This window comes from Myodes glareolus, chromosome 4 (genome assembly GCF_982192425.1).
Source record: "Myodes glareolus chromosome 4, mMyoGla1.1, whole genome shotgun sequence".
Lineage (NCBI taxonomy): Eukaryota > Metazoa > Chordata > Mammalia > Rodentia > Cricetidae > Myodes > Myodes glareolus.
Genome location: NC_142029.1, coordinates 93,630,994 through 93,655,479, shown reverse-complemented (window position 1 = coordinate 93,655,479; position 24,486 = coordinate 93,630,994). Strand labels below are relative to the sequence as shown.

General features: G+C 45.0%; 1 protein-coding gene across 1 annotated transcript in view; it reads right to left on the bottom strand.

Moving 5' to 3' along the window:
• Nucleotides 1-6,803: 6,803 nt before the first annotated feature.
• Fli1 (Fli-1 proto-oncogene, ETS transcription factor) overlaps nt 6,804-24,486 on the bottom strand; it is a 116,642-nt gene continuing 98,959 nt past the window's right edge. The window contains exons 6-9 of the mRNA XM_048458682.3: nt 14,357-14,422; nt 12,493-12,552; nt 10,113-10,160; nt 6,804-8,773 (exon numbers count right to left, since the gene is read on the bottom strand). Of these exons, the coding sequence (XP_048314639.1) occupies nt 8,244-8,773; nt 10,113-10,160; nt 12,493-12,552; nt 14,357-14,422 (704 nt within the window). The 3' untranslated portion in view covers nt 6,804-8,243. The remainder of the gene's footprint in view (nt 8,774-10,112; nt 10,161-12,492; nt 12,553-14,356; nt 14,423-24,486) is intronic.

Below are 24,486 nucleotides of genomic sequence, written 5' to 3'. Positions count from 1 at the left end.
CTAGCTTGTGCTGGACTCTGTAGGTGGAGACTGGTGCTTGGCAGAGATACACCCTCCAGTATCCAGAGCTGGTGGAGCTGGAGGCAGCATTGTCCTCCCAAGCAGTTCAAGGAAATATGCTCATTTGTATTTGTATTTTTTGTAGTTTTGTAAGTTTGTGGTGACCTCAAGGCTTTCTAATTCTCCTTTGTGTGTCTATATCCCGGTGAGTGAGCTATATGCAAACTTGTGTGTGCTGGAGCAGGCTAGTGCACAGATTCTCAAAGTGGGAGGAGAGCAGGTGTCCTATTCTATTGCTCGCCATCTTATTCCATAGAGACAAGGTCTCCTATTGAACCTGGAGCTGGGCTTGCAGCCAGCAAACCAGAGGGATCCTCTTGTTCCACTCCACATCCCCACCACACAGTGCTGATTACAGATGTACACACGCCTGAGGTTCAGTTCAGGTCCTCTTACCCTGGCAAATGCTTTTACCTACCAAGACATCTCTCCTGCCCCTAATTTTTTAAATCTAAAAATAGTTATAATGTGCAATAAGATAACATTGTTGTTTAACTCTGAGAGACAGACGGACAGACAGATGGACAGACAGAGACAGACAGAGGGAAAGAGAGAGGCTGATGTCATGTCTTCCTCTATTACTGTATAAGTTTTTGAGACTGGGTCTCTTCACTGAACCTGAAGCTCGCTGATTGGCCACAGAACTCCAAAGACCTGACTGTCCCAGCCCCACCATTGCTGAAGGTACAGATACACGCATCAAGCTTGGCTTACGTGGGTGCTGTGGATTAGAATGCACCGTTTGCCCAGCAAGCACGCTATCCACTGAGCCATCTTCTCAGTTCCCGATTTAACTCTATTATATTAGGGGGACCAGAGCCATGCTCAAAGGCTTGACATCCGTGTACTATTTTTGCACTTCGACAGTTCTTTCAAACAGAGAACACTTTTATTACATGATCGTATACCCCACTTCTTCGATATCTTTGGATGGTACTACAGCAGTCCTTATTTGACATACGAGGAAGACAACCTCAGAGACGAAAATTCATAACACAGGGAGGAACGGCTGGGATTCACAACCCGGTCTTTCTGACTGTGGACTTGCTCTTGTTTCACTCACCATATACTTAGTGACCAGCTGCCATGAGCCACTGCCACCATAGCAGCAAACAAGAGACATGTGTGCTCCATCTTCCATGAAGCCTTGGAGGGGCTTTAGGCCTGGGAAAATGTTGGACCCCAACCTATCAAGGCACAAAATTCAAGCTGCCAACTTCTACTTCTTAGCCAAGATTAACAATCCTATTCGATATTTCTGACAGTGCATTTTTAGCATTTCCTTAGATCAGTCTCCTTTCTTTGCAGCCCCTTGCAGCTTCTCTCATGCTCAACTGACGTGAAGTGAACACACAGAACCAGGGAAGGACAAGCACCTACGTGGGGCACAGTGAGGCTGAGGATGGCGAAAATGCAAATGCCCTCTGGAAAATCCAATCGACTCCTACAGTGAACTGGGTACCTGGGCAGAGTGGCCTCAGTTACTGCAGTCTTAATAACCGCCTTTGGAACGTCTTGCAGGTGACTGACTGTATACACATGCTTCCTGCTTAGCCCTTCGCCCTCGACTTCCAGGTTGTTCTCTGATGCCTCACAGGGTCACTGGCAGGAGATGCTGTTCAGCTCCCTAGTCAGTAGATATTGATAATTTGCCTAGCAGGTGAAAAGGCCAGAATTTGAACGCAGGGACCCTGGGAGTATATCCGCATTCCTTTAATCTCCCCAAATAACCTCTTTCCTTCTGCTAAGAAAACACTTGTGTTAACGCAATTAAAACCCAGAAGGTTAATCTAGCACTTGGAGGTAAGTGAGTGCGCTCACTGGGAACTTTGTTTTCCCATGGAGCTTTGAAGCTAAGTGTAAATTGACTATGTGCCTAGGAATTTACCAGCTCAGACAGACTGAAACAATCACACAAGAGGCCAAGTAAGAGTGAGGGAGGGAGACAGAGCCCAGGCAAGAGCTCACATTCCTTTCAAAAGTTTCCCTTCATATTCCTTCTTATTTGGCTGAAGCCCCAGAGGTTAGCCTGGCTAAACCACTTCCTCACAGAAGCGTCCATCCTCTGAGGGAGCCTGGGATTTGTAGTCTTCAAATTAACTGACCTTTCATAATCCTTAAAGGGAGTATGACTAAAGGCCTACAGTCTCAATTTCAGGAGCTTTCCAGTGATGAAATGCTCTGTGTGTGTTTTCAAAAATCACAAATTCCTTCTTGAATAAAAGTGAAGCCTCTGTGTGTCCACCAGAAGCCCTCTCCGCCTCCCCTCTCCAGTCTCCGCCTCCCCCTCCAATCTCCACCTCCCCTCTCCAGTCCCCGCCTCCCCCTCCAGTCTCCACCTCCCCTCTCCAGTCTCCGCCTCCCCCTCCAGTCTCCACCTCCCCCAGTCTCCGCCTCCCTTCTCTCGTCTCCGCCTTCCCCCCCAGTCTCCGCCTCCCCCCAGTCTCCGCCTCCCCCTTGCCTAGTCTCTGCAGATGCTCTACCTCCTGAGTTCTAGACACAAGTTGCTGTGTTGATAAGGTAGAGGAACCTCTAAAGAGACAGACCACAGCAAGGTACAGGATGCTGCTTGGACAGCAGAGCCCATGCTCACAGGCTGGCTCCCCAAGCACTTTCTTTCCAACAGTTTTCAAAGCAACATATTTGCGTCATGGTTATTAATAGACACACGAGAAAGTAGTAAGCTACAGAAAGACATCAGAGTCCAAAACCTCTCATAGGAAACAGGCTGGAGAGATGGTGGCTCAACTGTTAAGGGTATTTCCTGATCCTGCAGAGGACCACAGTTTAGTTCCCAGAACCCATATTGTGACTCATAACCAGCTCTAACCCCAGTAACAGGGATCTAATGTCCCTCTTCTAGACTCCATGGGCATCGGGCACTCACATGGTACACATACACACATGCAGATAAAACACCCACATACATAAAATACAATAAGATAAATAAATCTAAAACTCTTTTTTTAAAAAAAAAACAACAAAAAATAGTTGTACCTTGGAATTTGAGGGGTAATGGTTTCAGAAAGTCCCAGATATACCCAAACCCCTGGATTCTCAAGTCCCATATATACATGGTGTTGGTTTATAATTTAAGCATATCTTCATATATGTTAAAATCACCTCTAGATTACTGTTCTGTTTAATACAATGTGTAGATGGTGGAAGCAGTCATTACAGCCTGTTTTTCAGGGAATAGGGACAAGGAAAATATCTGGATGTGTTGAGTTCAGATGCAGTTTTTACAAACTATTTTTGATGGTAGTGGTTTTTGAAATTGTCACAAATGAAACCTGGTCCTGGCAGTGACTGTTTGGGCTGAATGGCTGTTCCTTTTTTCCTTGGCATTCGGGATCCTTTTCTCTCACTTGGTCTCGACTACAGGCATTCTGTCTGCGGAATGACACTTTATGTATCACCCGTGGACTAAATCGACGTGCTATACTTGTTCCCTAACTGCATGCAGACATAGGTTAAACATGATGATCACTTTAAAATGTTCTTAAACTTTTAGCGGTTTTTGAACACTGAAAATGTTTCAAAGTGACAGACATTGGAAATACGACTTCCTTTGGGTGTCAACAGCGTTTTGGGACTAAAAATAAAACTTCTTCTATACATTGAAAATTTATGCCCCCCTTTCCCCCTATGATTTGTATGTTGACACCCAACCCCTAATGTGTGGCTATGTGGAGGTGGCTTTTTGGGAGGTGACTAAGTTATGAAGAGGAACTGTCATGAATAGGAATAATACCCCATATAAAAAGACTACAGAGAGCTGCTTGGTCCCTGGACCTATGTGAGAGGACAGGTGCTTCCGTGAATTAGGAAACACCAAATCTATGGCACTTTGATATTGGTCTTCTGACCTCTAGAACTCTGAATACTGCGTTTCTGCTGTTTCTAAGTGAGCCAGCCTACATTCATTTGTCATAGCTTTTCAAGTGGACTAAGACACCCACCTGCTCTGAAGGGCTGTGGTCAGGTCCATAACTGAAGTGGGGGGTGAGGAGGATCCTTCCATAGAACCCCACACCGGATTGCTGCCCTTCTGCTTTTGCTGGCATTGTTTATCAGAAGTTACAATGTTACAGATGTTACAGTTGTTCAGGGCCCAAGCACAGAATGGTGGAGTGGGGGAAATACTGGATTAGCAGCCAGGATGACAAAAATGCCTGTTTGTTGGGGGCCTTGATGTAGCTGAATGTTTGTGAGTCAGCTGAGAACTTTAAACCTGGGCATTGGAGGAACTAAATGCCGGTCCTCCTCTAGCGAATGCTTGTGTGAACAAAAGAGCTCTGGACCAGCTTCTGGAATGTGGAATGGATCACTGTGTGAGATACTCAGTGTTGCAGCTTTGTACAAAAATCTGTTTAGAGGGCTAAGGAGGGAATGCAGACATGGCTGGTGAGTTAAAACCACTTGCTCTCCCAGAAGACACAGGTGAAGGTTGCCAGCAACCATGTCAAATAGTCACATGGCAACCAGCTCAACATTGCCTTTAACCCCAGTGTCAGGCTGTCTTAGACTCTCTTCTGGCATCTCTGGGTACCAGCACATATGTGATACATATACACACATACATGTATATATACACACACACATAAGATAATTTCTTCAACGGGGCGAACTAACAGTGTGACCACCCTGTTTTTACTGCAGTTGGGCCTGCATATGTGCCTCCTTGTTTTCCCTAATAGTACTTTGTATATTTGTAAACTGATGTGAGAACTTTCTAGTTGACTACTTATGAACACACCTAGCTTTCCTCATTTCTCTTTTTCTGCCTGGGCAGTTAATTCCAAGTCTTCCTTTTTTCTTCTTCTCTCTGTTAGAAGGCACTAAGAAATCCATATATGTATATAGACATATGCGCTTATTTCAAATGGTCACTGCTTCTGTTTTGAATGTTGATAGCAGGGGAGATGCAATATAGAAAAGGAAGAAAACAGAGCATCAACTTAAGGTATTTTTATATCACCTTCTAAAATTTTGTCTGTTTGTTCATAATAAATAATTAATCTTATTTTTTTCCTGATTAGGATGGGAGACAGATTACAGGACCACTTGAAGATGCAAAAAACCCATAGTTTTCCAAATCCCTTACTTAAAGGACAAAGTATTTACCTGCTTATCCTCCTAATATCCTCTAGATACTATCCAGATAATATATGATATCAAATGCAACGGCAAATACTATGCAATTAGTCGTTACAATACATAATTAGGTAAAATGACAATAAAAAGAGTCTGTAAACATTCAGGAAAGATACAATTATTTATTGATTTTTATTTATGTGTATGAGTATGTGTATATCTGTGTGGGTGTATATCTGTGTAAGTGTATGTTACGTGTGTGCAGGTGTCTGAGGAGGACAGAAAAGAGCATCAGATCCTCTGGAGCTGGAATTAAAGGCAGTCGTGAGCTTCCCAAAATGAGTGCTGAACAGTTAGAATTATAGGAAGTTGTGAGTCTTCCAAATGAGTGCTGGGCACCCAACCTGGTTTCTTGGCAAGAACAGCAATTGTTCTGAACCTCTGGTTGTCTCTCCACTCCACAACTTCAAACAGCTTCTGAATATTTTCAGTTATGGCTGGAGGAATGCTTAAGTGTGTATCTATGGTGTAACAGCTTGCCTATGCAACATAAAAATCAGTGTGTGTGTGTGTGTGTGTGTGTGTGTGTGTCTGAACACACATATATTGAGAATATATGTTTAATTAAATATTTAATTAAATATTTTAATTTTAAAATGTAGGGTGCAAGTTTAAAAAGTTGGAAGTCAGTGTTCAGACCTCATTTCATTTTCTTCAGGTAGACCTACCTGGTCCAGAAGTTACTCTGTTCAGCTCAGCACAGAGCACTGGGGACAAAACTCCTTGAGGGGGTTTCTAGACTTACTAATTCTGTAACAGTCCTTGCAACAACAAGGGCTTTTTCTAGTTTTACTCATCTTCGTTACAAAACAGAGGCACAAACTCCCTTCCTGGGAAGCCATTTGAAGCAAGCTTCTCTATTGGGCAGAAAACAGAGCTGGAAAGTTCATCAAACCATACTGTGGGACTTAAAATGAAGCTAGATTCTTGTTCTCCATTGTAGTATCAGGTCACCTTTTGGGGGAGAAGAGAGTCAAGTACGCCAGACAAGGTTCTGCAGAGGGCTGCTTCTGTAACTCCCTGGGTATAGTTTACCCATGGCCTTGCCGCTCACTTACAGCTGGCTTAGACAATGCTGAAAACATCATGACCAACACCTTGAAACCTCCCTGACACTGTACTGCAGTGCATGCATTTGGTGCAGAAACAAGTAGGCAGCTTCTCCCTGGGTCCCGTGAGAGATCTCAGTGGGTCAAAGTGGGATGTGCGAGACCGAAGGCCTGAGTTGGATTCCTAGGACCCATGTGAAGAAGCCAGACCTGGAAGTAGGCACCTATAATGAGAGACAGAGGCAGGAGAGCCGTGGGAAAGCTTGTGGACCCGCTAGCCTGAGGTCCACAGGGTGGTAGAAATACAGAGAGATTCTGCCTCAAAAATTAAGGTGAAAGGAGAGAACCAACTCATAAAAGTCAGCCTCTAATCTCTATACTTGTGTGATAGCATGCATACGTGAACACATGCGTGCACACACACACACACACACACACACACACACACACACACACACACGCCCCAACAGTAATAAAAACGATTTCACCATGGGAAAGCCCTTGATCTGGCAGAAAATAAGAACACAATGTCTTCAGTTCTGAGAGAAGAAGGCACAATTTATTTAAGTCAAATTATTTTACAACATAGTCTTCGTTGGACAGTTGTCAGCTTAACACTTATAGTTTAAAAAGTCACGATTACTTGCAAAATTATATATATATTTTTCTGTCTAAAAATATATTGCATATATGGAGCGGGAGAAGCCCTCGTGTCCACGAGGCAGAGTCTGTTCTTTTCAGGTTATTGCAGCCCTGTTATTTACAGATATTTCTGAAGCTCTGCAGATCTAAACACACCTTTCCTTTTGTTTTGGCATTCCTGTTAACTAACTGTACCACGGCTTTTCTTACTAAGAACACAGTGACTTTAAACGCCCTGTATCTTTTCATCAATAGTCACATTATGCTTATTTTAAAAAAACCCAGCTATAAAAACGTACAAATAGCCCAAATGTACAGATTGACAAAAGATCTACAAATTATATTTAAAAAAATAACAATGATTGATTTGATAGTAAAACTGCATTTGTGACCGAGGTCAACTCGTTTATTCACTCTTTTTAATTTTTAATTATTCATTTTTTTAATACTGTGAGATATAGGAAAATAACTCTGCATAATTTATACAGTAAGTTTTGATTGGTTGACCGTGATCTGGTGGTCTGACAAACGCACAGCGTTTGCGAATCTGTCTGAGTTTAGAAATCCCTATGACTTCTCAAAGTTCTGGGACCCACTGTCATTAAAAAAAAATAGTTATTTAAATCCTCTGTCCTTCAGGAGTGTCTGTGCCTGTGTTAAACATTAGCTCATATTCTGACTATGTCTGGAGAGAATGGTCAGCCAAGTGCATATTGTCCAATGAGAGGGATTTTGTAATACCCATGGCTTCTTAAATACACACATACACACAAATCTTTCTTTAATTCCAGTTGGGCAAAAACTTCACTGGCCTCCCAGCCAGTGTTCCAGTTGCCATCCACTGAATTAAGTCCTCCTAAGATAAGATTATAAACATCCTGCCTTGATTTTCACTAAGTCTCAAACATTCCTGGTCAAGTCCATGATTCATTTTCCTAAGGAATCCTACAATGATGAGACCTGGGTGGTTGAGAAGAAACTGCTTTGGTCATAAAACTTATAAAGAAAATTTATACTTCTTTCTCAGAACCACGGTATAACCATTCCATTAACCTAAATGTTTGACTCATTGGATGACAGGAGGTTGAGAATCCAAACAGGGGTACTGGCCCATGGAATGATTCGCTTTTGTTTTTGTTTTTCAGGTAGAGGAAGCAAAAGTTTTTGACATAAAAATAATCATTTTTTTAAAAAGAACAAATGCAAAAGTTTCATCCAAAGGAAAGAACGTCCAGTTTTCTTGTCTCTTCAAGGCCACTTATTGCCCTTTAAGTCCAGAGTATCCAGGAAAAGGGAGAGCTGGAACTTCAGCCAGAAGGCCACCGATGTTAAGTTCTAGTAGTAGCTGCCTAAGTGTGAAGGCACATGGGTGTTAGGATGGCGGGGGACACTGGGGTTGGGGTAGATCCCAGCCGTGGGGGAGGTCCAGTATTGTGACGCTGCTCCAAAGAAGCTGGAGGATGTGACAGGCATGGAGGATGGGTGGGGAGAGACAAAGTTCACCTTCTGTTGATGGGCATGGTAGGAAGGCATGTAGGAGATGTCAGAAGGATACTTGTACATGGATGACTCAGTGGGGTGCGGCTGCAGGGCCTGGGCAATGCCGTGGAAGTCAAATTTGTAGGCATACCTTTTGCCATGCACTTTGGTCATAATGTTTTTATCGTAGTAATATCGGAGGGCCCGGCTCAGCTTGTCGTAATTCATGTTGGGCTTGCTCTTCCGCTCTCCCCAGCGCCTGGCCACCTCATCGGGGTCCGTCATTTTGAACTCCCCATTGGTCCCCTCCCAGGTGATACAGCTGGCATTGGCGCTGTCAGACAGTAGCTCCAGGAGGAACTGCCACAGCTGGATCTGCCCACTTCCTGCAGGCGGTGAGGAAACAGGAGAGAATGGTCTCAATGCTGATTCTTAAACATGGCAATTTGGGTCCTTCCTAAGAAACCCTTGATTTCCTCTTGTGTCAGAATCATGGAGACAACCCTCTTTTGCCCTTTCCTTTAGAAAATAGAAGTAGGCCCGTAAGAATTGTACATATTCACAGGGCACAGGGTGATATTTTGGCAAGTGTGCACAGTGATTGATGTTAAAAGTGGGGTCATTAGCACGCCCATCGCTTCAAATGCTAGAGCATCATTAAAAATCCTCTCATCCAGCTAGTTTGAAAGATACAATAAAAACGGCTTGCCACTGAGATGAGCATATCACACAAGGTTAGATCTTAAGACAGACTGTCCCAAAGGTTGGTAATGAAGTGTTGGCTTTGTCCCCGTAAGCTGTTATGCTCAGCGAAGCCAACTCCCCACATCCTTTTGCTAAGATTTTTGACTCTTTTCTTCTCTTTAGGCCTGAGTCACTATCTAATCTCTACTTAGGACTTAAGTCCCTTAGGCTACTTTTGGTCTTAAAGAGTGTCAAGCATCCCAGAGACTCTTGGGTGTTGCTGTGAGTAGTCACAGGGAGAAGGGACATCGTGGATATAGGGTACACTAAGCTGGGTTTTTCTCCAGCAGAGTTCTAGTGTATAGCTTTTAGTGTTAATTTCTGCACAGAAGAATGTGGGCAGAGGTAAAAATAGCAGGAGGGGATGCTGGGTGGCCTCTTTATCTTCTGGGCAAGAACAGGCCCATACTAAAGAGCAGGGAGGAGGCCCAGAGAGTTTGTGTTTCCTGTGGTGTTGCAGATGCAGCAGGCATGTAGCCCTGGCTGTGTTGCCTTTAGTTCCCAATCTCCACGGTTTGGGCTTAGGAGAGCACATTTGAGAGTGGTTTTTAATGATAAATCCTTAACACATTGTCAAGTTGACTTGATGTGCAACTCTTTAGGGACACACTTCGTTTGAAAAGGTTGAATAACTCCAACACTCAAATCAAAACCAAAACACCTGGGGACATTTATTCACGAGCCCTGTATGAGGAGTAACCGAGAACAACTTTCCTCACTACAGCCTCTACTTGGGTCTTTACTGCAAGCACAAATGTCTGTACAAAGATGCAGGGCACACATTTGGTCTCCAGAAGAACCTTCAGCCAGTGGACACTGCTGCCCACTAACAGGCCCTGCTGTCTGTGCACAACTGAACGTTTGACTAAGGAAGCACATGCAGCTCCCCAGACAGGGCTGGACTCGGGACTAAGGTTCCTGTGACCTTCCAGATGCAGTGAACGTTCTGGGAAGAAAGGCTGGCAGGCCAAGGTTACTCACCAGGGTTGGCTAGGCGGCTGCTGGTCGGGCCCAGGATCTGATAAGGATCTAAAGAACAGCAAAAGAGGTTTGCTTCAGTCGTCGTCAGACGATTGGATAGCAGCATGAAGGTGAAGAACCCTCAATGGTTCTCACTTTTTATAAATCAATTTGATTTTGATTTCATAGGAAAACTTGACCAAAGACCTTGGCCACAGTTATGGCCCAATCAACGTGGAACAGCAACAGCATCATTTCTTCGTGTTTGGTTTCTAAACTTTTAGATTATGCTGTTCTTACCGCAAGCAAAATCACCCACACGTTTGCAGAGGAGCTGGCTAATACTCAGTCACATGGTGGATAAATGAGAGGATTGCTTGTTAAACGGGCTTCAAGGAGGCCCCGCAGTGATTACTAGACGTTAGTCCCCTTCCCAGTGCTGAAGACCCATACACATGCCTGAGGTTTCTGATGGACCATACAACCCACCAGGCGGCCTGGGTTCTCATCCCAGCTATGCCATGAACAAAGCACATTTCGGGCAACCTCTGGGCATCAGTTTTCTCAGCTGAGAAGGGTGGGTCGAGTACCTGGCCTCAGTTCCCTTCTACCAGAACACTCTGTGATTTTAAGCTTGGAAATAGCAACACTAACCAGAGTTTGTATTTCAGCTATGAAATGGCTGCTTGTTAAAAACACTGTTTTTTCCCCAATTATAATTGTAATTGTTAACAAATTAATGTAACTTCTTCATAAAATCTTGAATTAATGTGTACATTTCTTAAAACATTTTAGCCCACCTTCTTTTTTATTAACTTTTAATATTTATTTAAATGACACTGACATAGTTTGGGCAGACGATATTGGTTTTTTTTCCCCCAGAACTTTTAAAAAATTTGTTCTACCTGACTTGGTTTTCACTTGAATTTCACCTTTTATTCACTTTTTGTATTTTGGGTGGAATGTTTGCCCATCCCAAAGCAAATGACTTGTTCAGATCTTAATTCAGTTATATCACGTGTAAAAGACAGATCTGTGAAGGGTCTTCCTGTGGGACCTTTCCCCAGAAGACCAGTGGCCAGAGGGGAAGCTGAACAGAGGATACTTGCTCAGAATTGAGCCAAGGTAGGGTTGTCAACTTCCTCTTTGCTGCAAGTGTGCAAGTATGAGCAAGGGCCGAGGTGGGGGCAGGGAGGCATGTCCTAGGAAGTCATGCAGTAGAGGGTATTAGTGATTGCAGTCTGTATGTCATTCCAGTGTTAAGAGTCTCTAGGTTCATGGCTTCAAAGTTCTTCCCTCTTATCTGTTAAGAAGATTCATCACTAGGTGAGGGCATCTGCAAGTATGCAGCTAAGTACGGCTTAGTGCAGTGTAAAAGGCTTGGAAAAGAAGTAGGGACTCTGGCTTCAACCCTGTTTGTTTTGTAATAATTCCTTTCACTCACAAGATTTCTTCTACTAAATAAGGCATTGGGCCATTTCAGCTTGAAGTCCCTTTTCTGTCTTGATATTTAACAAATGGTTTCCTGGGTCCAGTACTTCCTACTTAATTCACAGATACTCTCTTAGAAGAGACAATGTGTGAAGTAGAGTTGTCCTTGGTATACATAGGGAGTAGATGCTAAGACCTATCAAGGCTATTAAAATCTGTGGTTGCTCAAGTTCTTTACAGACAATGCGATATTTGCATATAATCTATGCATATCCACCCATGTTCTTTGAATTATCCCTAGATTACCAATAGGATACAAGTGCTATGCAAATAGCTGTATTGTATTGTTGAAGGGATAATGAGAGAAAGCAAGACTGTATCCATTCAGTACAGATGCACAAGTTTGTATCCATTCGGAACAGATGCAGATGCTTTCCTGAGTGCTATCCGTCTGTGATTGGTTAGTACCTTGCTGTGGAATAATCCTTTTCTACACTATGAATATGTATTACTCTCATTGGTTAATAACAAGCTGACAGCTCATAGCTGGGCAGGAAGTTAGGCAGGAAAGTCAAACTGAGAATGATGGGAAGAAGGAGGGTGGAGTCAGAATGCCAGTCAGCCACCCAGGAAGCAAAACACTCCAAAGAGCAGGTAAAGCCAGAAGTCACATGGCAATGCACAGATTAATAGAAATGGGTTAATTTAAGTTGTAAGAGCTAGTTAGCAATAAGCCTGCACTATTGGCCAAACATTTATAAATAATACTAAGACTATGTGTGTAATTTGGAAACAGTTGTTGGGATCGGGAGCAAGTAGTTGGGACAGACAGAAAAACTTCTGTCTACAGATTCCCAGATGGAACACACAGATGTGGAGGGCCAACTGTGCATCATCTCATCCTCCACTGACTGTGGAATCCACAACCATATAACACACAAAGGAGAGGCTACACCTCTGGTCCAGGTACCTGGTTGGGGCCGCTGTTCAGTGTTCTTGCCCATGGTCTGTGCTCCTCCAAGGGGAGGGCCTATGGAGAAGAAAGCAAAGGTGGTAAGTGGATTGTTCTTCAGGGGGCAGGAAAATAGCCTTGTCTCATATCCCCCAGAAGGAGGGCACATGTACTGCCATCCACCCACTCTCTCATTGACTCACGTATTCATTTTATTATGGATGCTGATCACATTGCTATGCTGGCATTGGTCTCCAGGCAGGAGATTTAGCAGAAAATTTATATTTTAACAGAAGATCCAACACTGAGCAACGCCTGCTGATGCAGGTACTTGCTGCAGAAGCATGAGGGCATGGGTCTAGATCCTGAGCATCCACGTACAAACAGCGTGGTATGGCTGCATGCATCTGTAATGTGGGGCTCAGGAAGGGCTAGGTGCTGGCAGAGACAAGAAGATTGCTGAGGCTTGCTACCAGTCAACCTTGCTGAGAAATGGTGAGTTCTGGGTTTAACAAGAGACCTTATCTCAAGAGACAAGACAGCATGATAGATCAATGTCTTCCTTTGGTCTCTCCATGTGTATGCATGGATACGTGCCCACCCGTGTGCCCCCCAAAATGCACACATGTCCCCCCTACTCAAATAGATCAGTTAAAAATAGGGTCTCTGCAGACATCTCTCCTGAGGAAGTGACATTTGAGCCAAGATCACCTGCTTCCTGTGATTCTGTGTTTTGTGAGGGTCCCTCCATGGTGTCTCACACATGCCCCTTCCATTCCTCCCTGCCTTCCCCATCTTGAATGGGTGCTGCTTTTTGTGTGCTCTATGGCTTGGTGTGACTGGCACCCTCACAGGTCTCTCTTCCCGCTGACACATTGTGATGCTCACCACTTCAGTGATTTCTTACCACCAAGGATGTAGGTCTACTATCCCAGTATCATTCACTATCCCTTGCTCAACTTTTGCCCACCACACATCCTAAACTCCAGGGATCTTCTCACTGCCAGACATGACACCATGGTCTTCTCCGACCTCCACCCGTCCAGGTTTACCTGTCTTCTCTTGATCCCTAGACCTAGCCTGCCCTTGTAGAGCTAACTCAAATAGCAGCAGGTGCACGGGCATTCCTTCCCACAACTCAGATGAAAACAGTTGTGTGTACGTGATTTCTCTCTCCTGCCTAAATATCTGGTCCATGCCTGGCTCATCTTCATGTGTCCTTCAGAGTCACATGCTGCATGCAGAATGAACAAATCATGCACGTTCGTCACTAAGATCGATACTGGTTATTGCTTGTGCAATCACAGTCCCATTCTTAAAGTAGTTTCCTTTACCTCCATTTTATTTCCCAGCAGTTTAACTTCTTGGGAACAGTAATATAGACACATTGGTTGAGGACTGCATCATCCTCCTTCATTACCCCTTAATGGTAGATATTGGGTGGGTTTCAACAAGCCTTCACCTCATCCTTGTTGGGTAAACTAATGTTTTTGACACATAGCATCTCCTCATGTTTTATCCTCTGTGCCAGTCTCTCTAGCTGGGGCTAGGAACATTGGCATGACTAAGCCTTGTCAAGTGGAGAATCCAAGTCCTAGAGATTTATTGTCCTGTCTGAAATAACAAAAACCAGACCAATCACTTTTCTTTTGTGAATCAGCTTGTCCCAAGAAACCTTCAAACCTTCTAAGCTCTAAAACTAAGAGCAGCAAAACAAACCTCAGAAATCTGAACAGCCCCTGCAGAGTCAGACTGATAGCTAATCGGACAGCAAGGAGACAAATGCTTGTTCCTAGTGTGTCTCGCAACCCTATTCCCACCCCTCAACTTCTGGCTCCCAGGAAATATTTCTCTCCCATAGAATGGTTCACCATTTACTTACTTTTGTTGATGCCAGAGTTCATAGTATTGCTCCATCCTCCTCTCCTGACTGAGTCATAAGAAGGGTCTGTTGAGAAAGAACAAACAGGAGTGCATTAGCTTTGCCTGCTTGGCAGGAAGGCATTACGAAGATGCTCTCTCGGTGATAGGAAGAGGCTAAATTTATTTCAGCAATCGCTTGCTAAGCACCACCAAATCCCTGAAGGATGCTCTTCCCCGAGGACTGGGGGTTGGCTGAGAGAAAACACATTCGCTTTAATTTTGAGACTCGTCTTATCTGGGAGCTGAAGCAGTAGGAAGGATCCTGAACTTGAAGTTGGAAGACTGGCTCAAATTCTGTCCCTGTCATCATTCTTTGTGAGTTGTGGGAGGGATCACAAGACTTCCCCAATCCTTGTCTTTATGGTAGAAAACTTTTATATGAATTATCTGCCTGATGGGGTTATGCTCATGATCAAGTGAGAATATCTGTCAGCTACCTTATAAGATTTCCTAAAAATATAAATTGCCACGAAATAAGGGGGAAACCTGTTCATACATGACTAGTAAGGATCTTGGGCAGCTCTGAAGAGCTGAGGAGTGCTGTACAGATAAAAGGTTCCCTGGGCAGAGCAACTCAAAGTCCAGGCCATGACGTTCCTGGAAAGCCAGCTCCAGCATCACTTCGTGACACCAGTGCTATGGAATGGCACTCAGAGGTGTGCCCGCACTGTAGGCTGTCCACAGCCTCTCAGACATCTCTGTAGGCAGGAAAGGGTCCTGGTTTGACAGCCACACAGAAAGAAGAAAGGTCAGAGGGATAGCCAGAATTAGGGCTGAGCAGGGAATGAACAGACAGAGATGTACCAGCTAGAAGAGGCTAATACCAGGGCTGGGCAGGGAATGAGATGTTCCAGGTAGGAGATGCTAGTACTATATGGACCCTGAACTTTGTGCTATTCAACTTTTCTGGTTCCACAACCATGTTCGGAAATTGCTTAAGTAACTGCCTAGAAACAGTCCTCATTTCCTTTCTCATTGTGTTAGTATCCTTGAGACACGGCACAGGCCTAGTAGAAGGGCAAAGGATACCGAACACTGACTCTCAAAGTCGTTCCCTGAACAACAAAGGAACCATAAAATTCCATCTGAATAAATGGAACACAAACTTCCTCAAACAACTGTCTGACAGGGCGCAGCACAAACCATCCCCTTTGGTCTGCCCTCTCAAACAAATTAGAATAAGGGCTGGGAGGATTAATGGATGGGTGGATGGATGGATGGATGGATGGATGGATGGATGGATGGATGGATGGATGGATGGATATATCTGATTGCCTGGCTTCACTACTACTGGCTAAGAGGAACCAAAAGACAGGAAGTGTCCTTGTGGAAAAATCCATGTGCACATGCACATTCCTCATGGCTCTGGAAAAGTCAGTTCAGCTTTTAAAATTATAGTCTTTAGCAATTGGCACAAAAAGCAAAACAGAACACGAGGGGGGTGCGGCTGGAGAGGGAGGCGGGGACCAGGACAAGGAGACACAACTCAACTCCTTCAAGTTGTAGGTTTTTATTCTTGACCTACTTTTTTCTTTGTTTTCTGAAAACAAATTCTTCTTGCTTCAAAACAAGCACACGGGAAGCCAACAAGCAGTGGTTCTGAGCATGGAATGAGGTTGATGACTTTATGAACACTCTCTGAGGGGATCTGTGGAGTCCCAAGGACTGTCTGTAGCTTTAAGATGAGCCACTGGCGACAGAAGAGTCAGCTAAGTGTTTCTTTGGTCAGGAACAGGTTGCTGGCTTCACCTCCTGTCACTGATTTGGGACCAACTTTCCGTACTGTGCTGTGTGCATGAAGTGCTAGGGAAAGCCAGCCATATAAAATAAGGTCCTTCCATTGTAGACATGACAAGGTTCCTAAAATAGTCAGGTATTGTCATCAGGTGCCAAAGACATGGTTGAGATGTCAGTGGCTTCCTGGAGAGTGAAGAGGAAAAGGTAAGTAGCATTGGGAGCCCTTGGGACTTGAAGGAGACCTGTCTGGGGGCTGGGCAGTGAGCCACACAGCCAGGAACAGAGGTAGGTGGTGTGGGGCTGTGGGTGTGAATGGCGTATTGGGATGTGGCGGGAGAGAAGAAGAGGACCAGGCCGAGAGGGTTGAGTGATCACTCAGGACCTTGTGGGAGCTAAGCCAGCAGCATCTCTGTGGCCTTCATGGTTCAAACAATAGGATCCAGGGAGGATCCCAGTGTATAGCAACTCCGAGAAAGTGGAGTGTAAAGATTGTGTGGAAAGCTCAGAGGACTTATGGGGTGGAGGCCGTGCTAGAGGGACAGAACAGAAAGTGAAATTGAATGTGATGAATGCAAGTGTCTTTTCTAGGGTGACTATTGCTGCAATGAAACGCCATGACCAAACAAGTTAGGGAGGAAAGGGTTTATTTCAGCTTATACTTCCAGGTTGTAGTCCACCATTGAGGGACTTCAGGCCAGGTGCTCAAGCAGGGCATGGACCTGGACGCAGGAGCTGATGCAGAGGCCGTGAAGAAGTGCTGCTTTCTTAAAGAACCCAGGACCATCAGTCCGGTGATGGCACCACACATAGGGTGCAGGACCCTCCCCATTGATTGCTAATTGAGAAAATACCTTACAACTGGATCTTAAGGAGGCATTTTCTCAACCGAGGTACCCTCCTTTCAGATGACTCCAGCTTATGCCAAGTTGACATAAAACTAGTCAGGGCAGAAGTAAAAAAGAGGGGACCCCACTAAGTTATAGGAGCTGATATATGACATCTGAAGTCTGAAGTGCCACTAAAGTCTGTCTTAAAGTTTCCAACCTGCACTTGTCTCAGAAAGCTGTCCCGTAACTGTTCAGAATAATTGCTCTTTCAGTCCACTCCTGGCGGTGGCTGCGGTTACCATCCACTTCTTGTCGCCTTTCCTTGTATTATTTTATTCTAGTTCTCAGGACAGAGCAGGTGGACAAAAGTTCCAGAGCATAGGAATGAATTTTACCAGATTACTAACTAAACAGTTTGAAGTTGAAGCTTGAGGAAGGGCGTGGCAGTCCATCTTTTCTAAGATTCGGCAGACCACGGGGGTGGGGGACGTGAGCTCCCACGAGCATGTCTTGGGTCAAAGCCTAGCAATTCAACTAATCATTCATCCCACCCCCAAGTGAAAACAGAGAAGTTCTGACATGAGACTACTCCACTATCAGCCTGTGCAGTGCTCTCCCTCTGAAGTTCACAGAGCAACAAACGGCCGTGACATCTGTGGGCATCTTCAGCCAATGTGTGGCCCAGTCAAGGGAATCAGCCGTGAAAAACACGGACTTGCCTCCTCTCTGCCTTCTTATTCCTCTCTCCAGATGTGGAAATCCTTTCACTGGCCCTTAAGTCTGCAAAGCACAGCCAGTGCCCACTTACTACACAGTCTAGTAAATGCCCCATGAATGGGTTAGGGTGCAGGAGGTATCTCCCTCATGTAGGACTGAATTAAAACCGGTGCTTTGAGAGTGAAGTATCAAGATGGGAAAAGCCAAGGCCAAGAGCATCTGTCTATCTGCCTTAGATGTTTACAGAACAGAGAGCCTGGGAGCAGAAGTGAGACGTTCAAGTCAACACCGCACAGGAACCAGCATGACTCATATTTTTGGAAAACAGGTATCAGCAGGCCTAAGACCCACACCACTGTCACACATCTGAAAACACTTGGAACAGAAAGGCGCTGACCATTTTGTCAAGGGCACCCCCACCCGTTGCTCTCTATCCTTTTTTTACCCCCCCTTTCCCGTTTTCCTCCCTATTACCTCATCATTCATCAATTTGGGTTTGTTGTTTGTATTCCACACGGGGGGCGGGACCCTTTCATGGTTCAGAGTGTGTGGCAACACTGAGACCATGGCCTTGCCTGTGGTGGTGTGGAAGGAACGAATGACCAGATAGACAATGCCTTCTCCTTGTTAAATACGCACAGCCCCTGTTGTCCACTAGCAGAAAAGAATCCAAGACTCTTACCCTGCTGAACTAGGTCTCTAGCTAATTTAGGCCTGTGGTATGGGGATTGTTGACTATGTCAACACTGTCTGGGCAGTGGTCCACCTATTCTGAAGTGGAAGCTGAAAGCATGTTCCTTCAGGGAGGTCAGGAGCGGGGTATCGCTCTTGTATGCGCCTGGACCAGCTGGGAACAGCCCATAGGATGGTGGTCCCTTAAGGTCATATCATCTTGTGAAGCCATCACAATGGAAGTACATTCCGATGTTTATGTGGGTATATTTAAAAAAGAAAATGACCTGAAATGGTATTTATCAGAACTGGTCCCGTTGTTAAACAGGGCAATGGCATCACTAAAACGAGCGATTGTTTTCTCCTGCTAAATGTCCTCCAAAAGTGAAAACTTCGCAATGTGGTCAGCCCTAGTGCCAGACACACAGACAGACATCTCTGCCACTAACACGGAAAGGCTGGAGCAGGGCGCAGGACGGCTGCACAGATTCCTACAAACACCCTGGCTCCACAGCCTGATGCTGCCTGGGAATGGCCAGGGCCAGTGAGTGCAGACTCCGCCTACAGGCGGTGGAGGCTCCGAGCAGAGCAGCGGAATGCACACACAAACAGATGCCACACATGTGGTACATGGAGTCTGTGTCTTGACAGCTGGCTTTGGAGAAAAAAGTTTGAGGTGGCCAAAGACTCGGTGTCAAAAATGTGACAGTTCAGGCCAACCCCTGAGGTGACACGCTCAGGCCTTCTCTGTGGTGGCAGATGGCTTTATCAGCAGAAAATGATGCCCTAATTCTGACAAACTCCCTTTCTCCTCCAGGGAAGGCTGACACCCCCTGGCTTTAAGGAGCACCGAGATGACAAATCCTATTGTGTTTTCTTTGCTGAGCAGCCACCAGTGGGCTTTGCCTAAGGTTTCTGGTTTCAGGCAATCCTGAGGCCAGGTTTCGCCAAAGCAAAGAGACCTGGGCCTCATGCCGGGGATTCTGGACTTTGCCAGCCATTGTGGATAATTCGGCTTCCCATCTATGGCGCCCTGAACAGTTTCTCCATTATGCAATGCTCAGTGTGGCTGAATGTGACACTAAATGGCCTCTTAGGTTCCAAGGCATCCTCCCAGGGTAGAGTAATATGAGCTCCGAGCCCTGTCGGAGGAGGAAGGCTTTTGCTGGCTGTGACCATGGCATAGACACGGCGGTGTTAAATCAGTCCTGGAAATATGGTATTCATCTCTGCAAAGACCTTGTTTTCTGCTCTGATGCCTTCAGTCAACTGTCTGAGGCCCAGGTGCTTCAGACTCTACACAGCTCTTTACATGGCCATGACATCATTCCCAGCCACCAGCAGCACACAGAAGCCTCTCTTTTGGTCCCTTACTCCACTGGGCCCTGCTCTCTATGACTTGGTGGAAAAAGATGCACTTTCCTTGAAACTTCTCATTGAATTTCTGGTTTTTGTTGAGCAGGGCTGGCAGCCTCCCTGTTGTTTATGCTTGGGAAACCTGGGTCTGCTTGCCAATCTCTCTGGGTATTAAGTGAGCCCAATAGGTAAGGCTTGGTCTTTGTTTGGGGGGCATGTGCCTGTGTGACCTTCTCAGCTGATTCTCTGCCTGAGGTCTTGTGCTTCTAGTAGTTTCTATATTAGTAGAGGTAACTCTTCTGATCACTGACCTGACTGGGGCTCTCTGCATTGGACTCTTCTTGGGGCTGAACTCCTCCTGCAAAAGCCACCACTACTTGCTGAATCCCTGGTTTATAACTCAGGATCAGCTTCTCAACTTCAACCATCTCTATGATGCCCTCATTCACATTAGTCCTGACCTCCTCTTGTCTGACCTACTGGCCCGAATCTTACTTTAAATCCAGGGCAAAAGTCTCTAACCCAGAATATGTACAGTCTAAGCAGAGCTTAGGGCTCTGTCCTGGGGATGCTCTTTCTTACTAGAGTCTCATGGTGATTTCTGGGATCAGCTGGAGTCTAATCTCAGGTCTGTCCCTGTTCATCTGAGTTCTTTGATCACAGTAGTCTGTCTTTTTGAACTTTAATTTCTGTTTCTCTAAAAAGCAGAACAACAAGCCTGGTGGTGGCAGTGCAGGCTTTTATTCATAGTACTCAGGAGGCAGAGGCAAAGAAATCTCTGGTCCACAGAACAATTTCCAGCACAGCCAGGGCTTTATAGAGAAACTCTGTCTGGCGATGATGGTTGGGAAAGCAAGATAACAAAAGCCTTAAACTCGCTGTGAAAATCAACTGTGTTTTCCATAAATGGGAATTTAAAAATGTACATGATAGACACATAGTTTGTTCCATCTTGCCTTTATCACTACAGTCAAAGGAGGTCACAAAGCTCATTCAGGAAGGCCTTGAGAAGGAAGAGAAGCCCAAAAGTCCCCAAGGGCCAGCTCTACCCTGGTGCCCTTGGACAGTGATTCAAGATGTGATTTTCTTCCAGAGCAAGGGATGGATTCACCAGAACCCTGGTTTGAGAAACATGATCTCAGACACAGAAATGGGCAGAATCTAGGCATGATCAGCTTTTGCTTCTTCCATGACGAAGGGCTGTCTATGTTCCTGTTTAATTGGTCCTGAGACTCAAGGTGAGTCCCCTCCTCATTTAATCCATTCTCTAAAGCTCCCCCAGCCTTGCCTTCTGTGGCATTTTTGTTCCACAGAGCTACAGAAGATCTTGGCATCCCCCAAGACCTCAGGAAGAGGGAGGTAAAAAGGGCAGCCTTTGCTCTAGCTTGGAACTCATAGACGCAAGAGAAAACATCCTGGCTCACATATCCTTTTCTCAAAGACCTTGTCCTGGAATTCAAACAGTCCCTCAACCTCAGGACCAGCTCTGCTTCATAGAGCACAATGGAGGTAGTGTTTAAGATATTCTATGTGCAGAGGGAAAAGAAGACACGTGAGGAAAATGCTGGAAAGAAATGTTGGCTTTGAAATACGAAAAGTTTGACAAAGTAGGGGGCACCGGTTCTGGGCACAGTCTTGCCACCATCTCTCAAGGCAGTCTGCAGAGCCTGGGTCCTTCTTTCTCTTTGCCCTGTGGGCTTCTGTCTAAATGGCACAGATGTCGGAATGGACTATTTATTTTGATAAGGCCTCAAAGTGGAGCTTGGGGACGCATGTGGAATAGGAATTCAGACTGACTAGATGAATTGGGTGTTTGCCAAAATTCCCGTCCACACTGGGTCATGTAGACACAACTAAATTGCATACTTCTTTGGTCAGATGGACCTCAGGATTAAGAGGATTCCAGATAGGAAAAAGGAAAATATAACAGCTCCCTTAGGTAATGAAGTGTTGTTTATGTTTAGCCCCCTGCCCCTCCGGAGAGGCCACTCTGCCCACAAGATGCCCTCCTTTTCCGCAGGCATCGAATCCTCATAAATTGACTTTTGCATGCCTTTCTTCCAAGTCCTCCAAGTCAAGACTCACTGGTCACTTGTTCTGTGTTTACTGCTCTTGTGTGCTCAACTGTCCAGTGTCATTATTAAGCATGATACCTTGCTGGCTAGTCCAGTGTCTGTCTTAAGTAAAACACTTCGTTAGCTAGGTGATCTTCTCTACAGCAGAGGGACTGGATCTTTGTCACCTTTGTCCCCTCCCATTCTACCTCTGTACTAGCTTATTGGATTCAACGGACACATCCCACTATACATTCATTCACTTAACAAAGTTTTTATTGATCGCCTGCTCTATTGCCAGACACATTTATGTGTCTAGAATACACCATTGACTATGCAAACACCCTTGCTCTGTGGAGCTTAATTCAAAACAAATAGTAAACTCTGCAGTAGATTAGAAGGTGCTGGATGTGATGCAGCAAAGCAGGCCAGGGGAGGGCGGGCAGTGCTGGGTATGAAGGCCTCCCTGAAAACATATAATTTGAGCAAAGATTTGGACTGTCTAACGTGAGCTTTCTGTAACACCATAGTTCCCTCTGACAAGCACTTAGACTGTCCTCTGTGGAGAGCAAAGACTTTCAGGACAGTCAGTTCCTTTTTGTTAGTTCATGTCTAGTGGGAGCTGCTTGATGTCGGAGGGCAGTAACATTTAAAAACTCCACAGGGTCTTTTCACTGTTTGGATGAGGGACAGAAAAGGGTGAGTGGGGCTTAGTAGTTAAACAGTCAGCTGATTTCTGTTTATTCAGCATCAGGCCCATTCCCTAATCTGTGACTTAAGATGGCTGGTCAACACTTCACGAGACTGGTCTTTTGACAGACAGCTAAAGAGCCAACGTGGTTTCCAGGGAAGGACATATCTTTGGAGTCGTCATGGGGAAAGAAGACAGGTCAAGTCAAGCTAAAGGAAACTACAGTGCTTTGCTCTGACCTGGTAGGTGAGCAGGCCATGTCCAACATGGAATCTTACCTCTGTGTATCTGAGAAAATGATCCCAGTTTTGGTAGTAGACTGTGGTCCCGCTCTATCACAGAATGGGAGGCCCTGTTTCAACTTCAAGGGACCCCAGACATGATCTAAGCCAGACATGCAAATGAGCATAGGACCCAAGGCCCAAAGCTGGGAGACAGCATATGTGGCCACGTAAGAATTTTAATAGAAATTGAAAATATGACTCAGAGTATTAAAACCGACTTTCTTTAAAGTGATCTAGGCTCTTGGGCAGTCCTGCTGGATGACTGTGCAGGCAAACTAACACTTTTGAGGCTTGCAGATTTTTCAAAATTATACCAAGAACAGTTTTTTTTTGTCTCTTTGGAAGAATAATCGCTGAATCTTACCAAGCACTGGCCTGTTGGGGTGATGGGGGGGTCATTTAATGCTTTAAAGATATTTTGGGGGAACAATCACATTTCTCCCAGACAGTAGCACTATTTACTACAAAGGGAAGAACTCAGGATTTGGAGGCTCCAACTCTGTCCTCCACTTTCCATCTCATCAGCTCTGTGCTGTGTGAACCCAGGCGAGTGACTTCACTTCTCTGACTTCAGTTCATGAAAGGGGTATTCTTGTGGGAAACCATTGTTTATTTGCAAATTTCAGACTTTGTAAGAGTTAACAGTTTATTTATTCCGCACAATGATCACTGGAGAATGGATGAGTTCGCGTGTACAGAAAGGTTCCACATCCTCCAAGGTGTGCTTCGGAATTCTAGTTAATCTTTTCTGTGTCTGTGTGTGTGTGTGTGTGTGTGTGTGTGTGTGTGTGTGTGTGTGTGTGTGTTATGGGCATGTGGAGGACAGAGGTGGGCTTGAGTATCTGCCTCTATTAGTAGCATTAGTGTCTACTTCACTGTCTGGCCAGTGACTGGCTGACTAGTGAGCCCCTAGACTCCAGCTGTCTCTGTTCCCAGGCTGAAATTGCAGATGCATGCCGCCTTGCCTGCTTTTGTTTGTGTGTTGAATGTGAACACTTGGGGCCTGAACTTAAGTCTTCATGTCTGTGCGGTACTTTTTCCCAGTGAGCCATTTCCCCAAATCCCTCTTTTCCAGGTTTTATTCACAGGGGATGAGGAATTACTATTTTGTGTGCTAATTAAGTTGATTTCTTCTGGTTCTTTCTTTTGCGGAGTAAGACTGAGTAAATATTTAACTCAATTGAAAAAGACTAGATTTTCTTTCCCAGTGAATCTGTCAGTTGTCAATGTTATTTACTGAAAATCTACAGGCTGGGAGGAAAGAATACTGGACAAAACTCACAATTAGAGATGACAAGGTAATCTATAATTAGGTCCAGAAATAGCGTGTGGATGTGGGGCTCAGGGAAGAGACTCCAGTTGCAGAAGTAAGGCAAACACACTCTGAGCCAGGTACGATTGATTTGGGCTTTGAAGGTTTGTTGGATTTTGACATGTAAGTAATTATCCTACTAAATGCTGTTATTCTCTCTTTAGCTTATGCCTGACAGGAATTCAAACAGCACTAAAGGGAGAGGAGAGGCGCTCAATCCTCGTTTGTGGGACTGACGAATCCCTGAGAGAGAGGACAAGGCCCTCACGCACCTTTTCCAGCCTCAGAATCTCTTTGTCAAAGATTTTATCTTCTTTTTCTTGGGGATCCTTCAGGAGAAATGAGCACTTTGTGATCTTCCATTGAGGCTTCTCTGAAGAGAGGAAGGTGTTGCATCTATAAATGTGCTCCGGAAAGATCTTCATATGAAAATAACGAA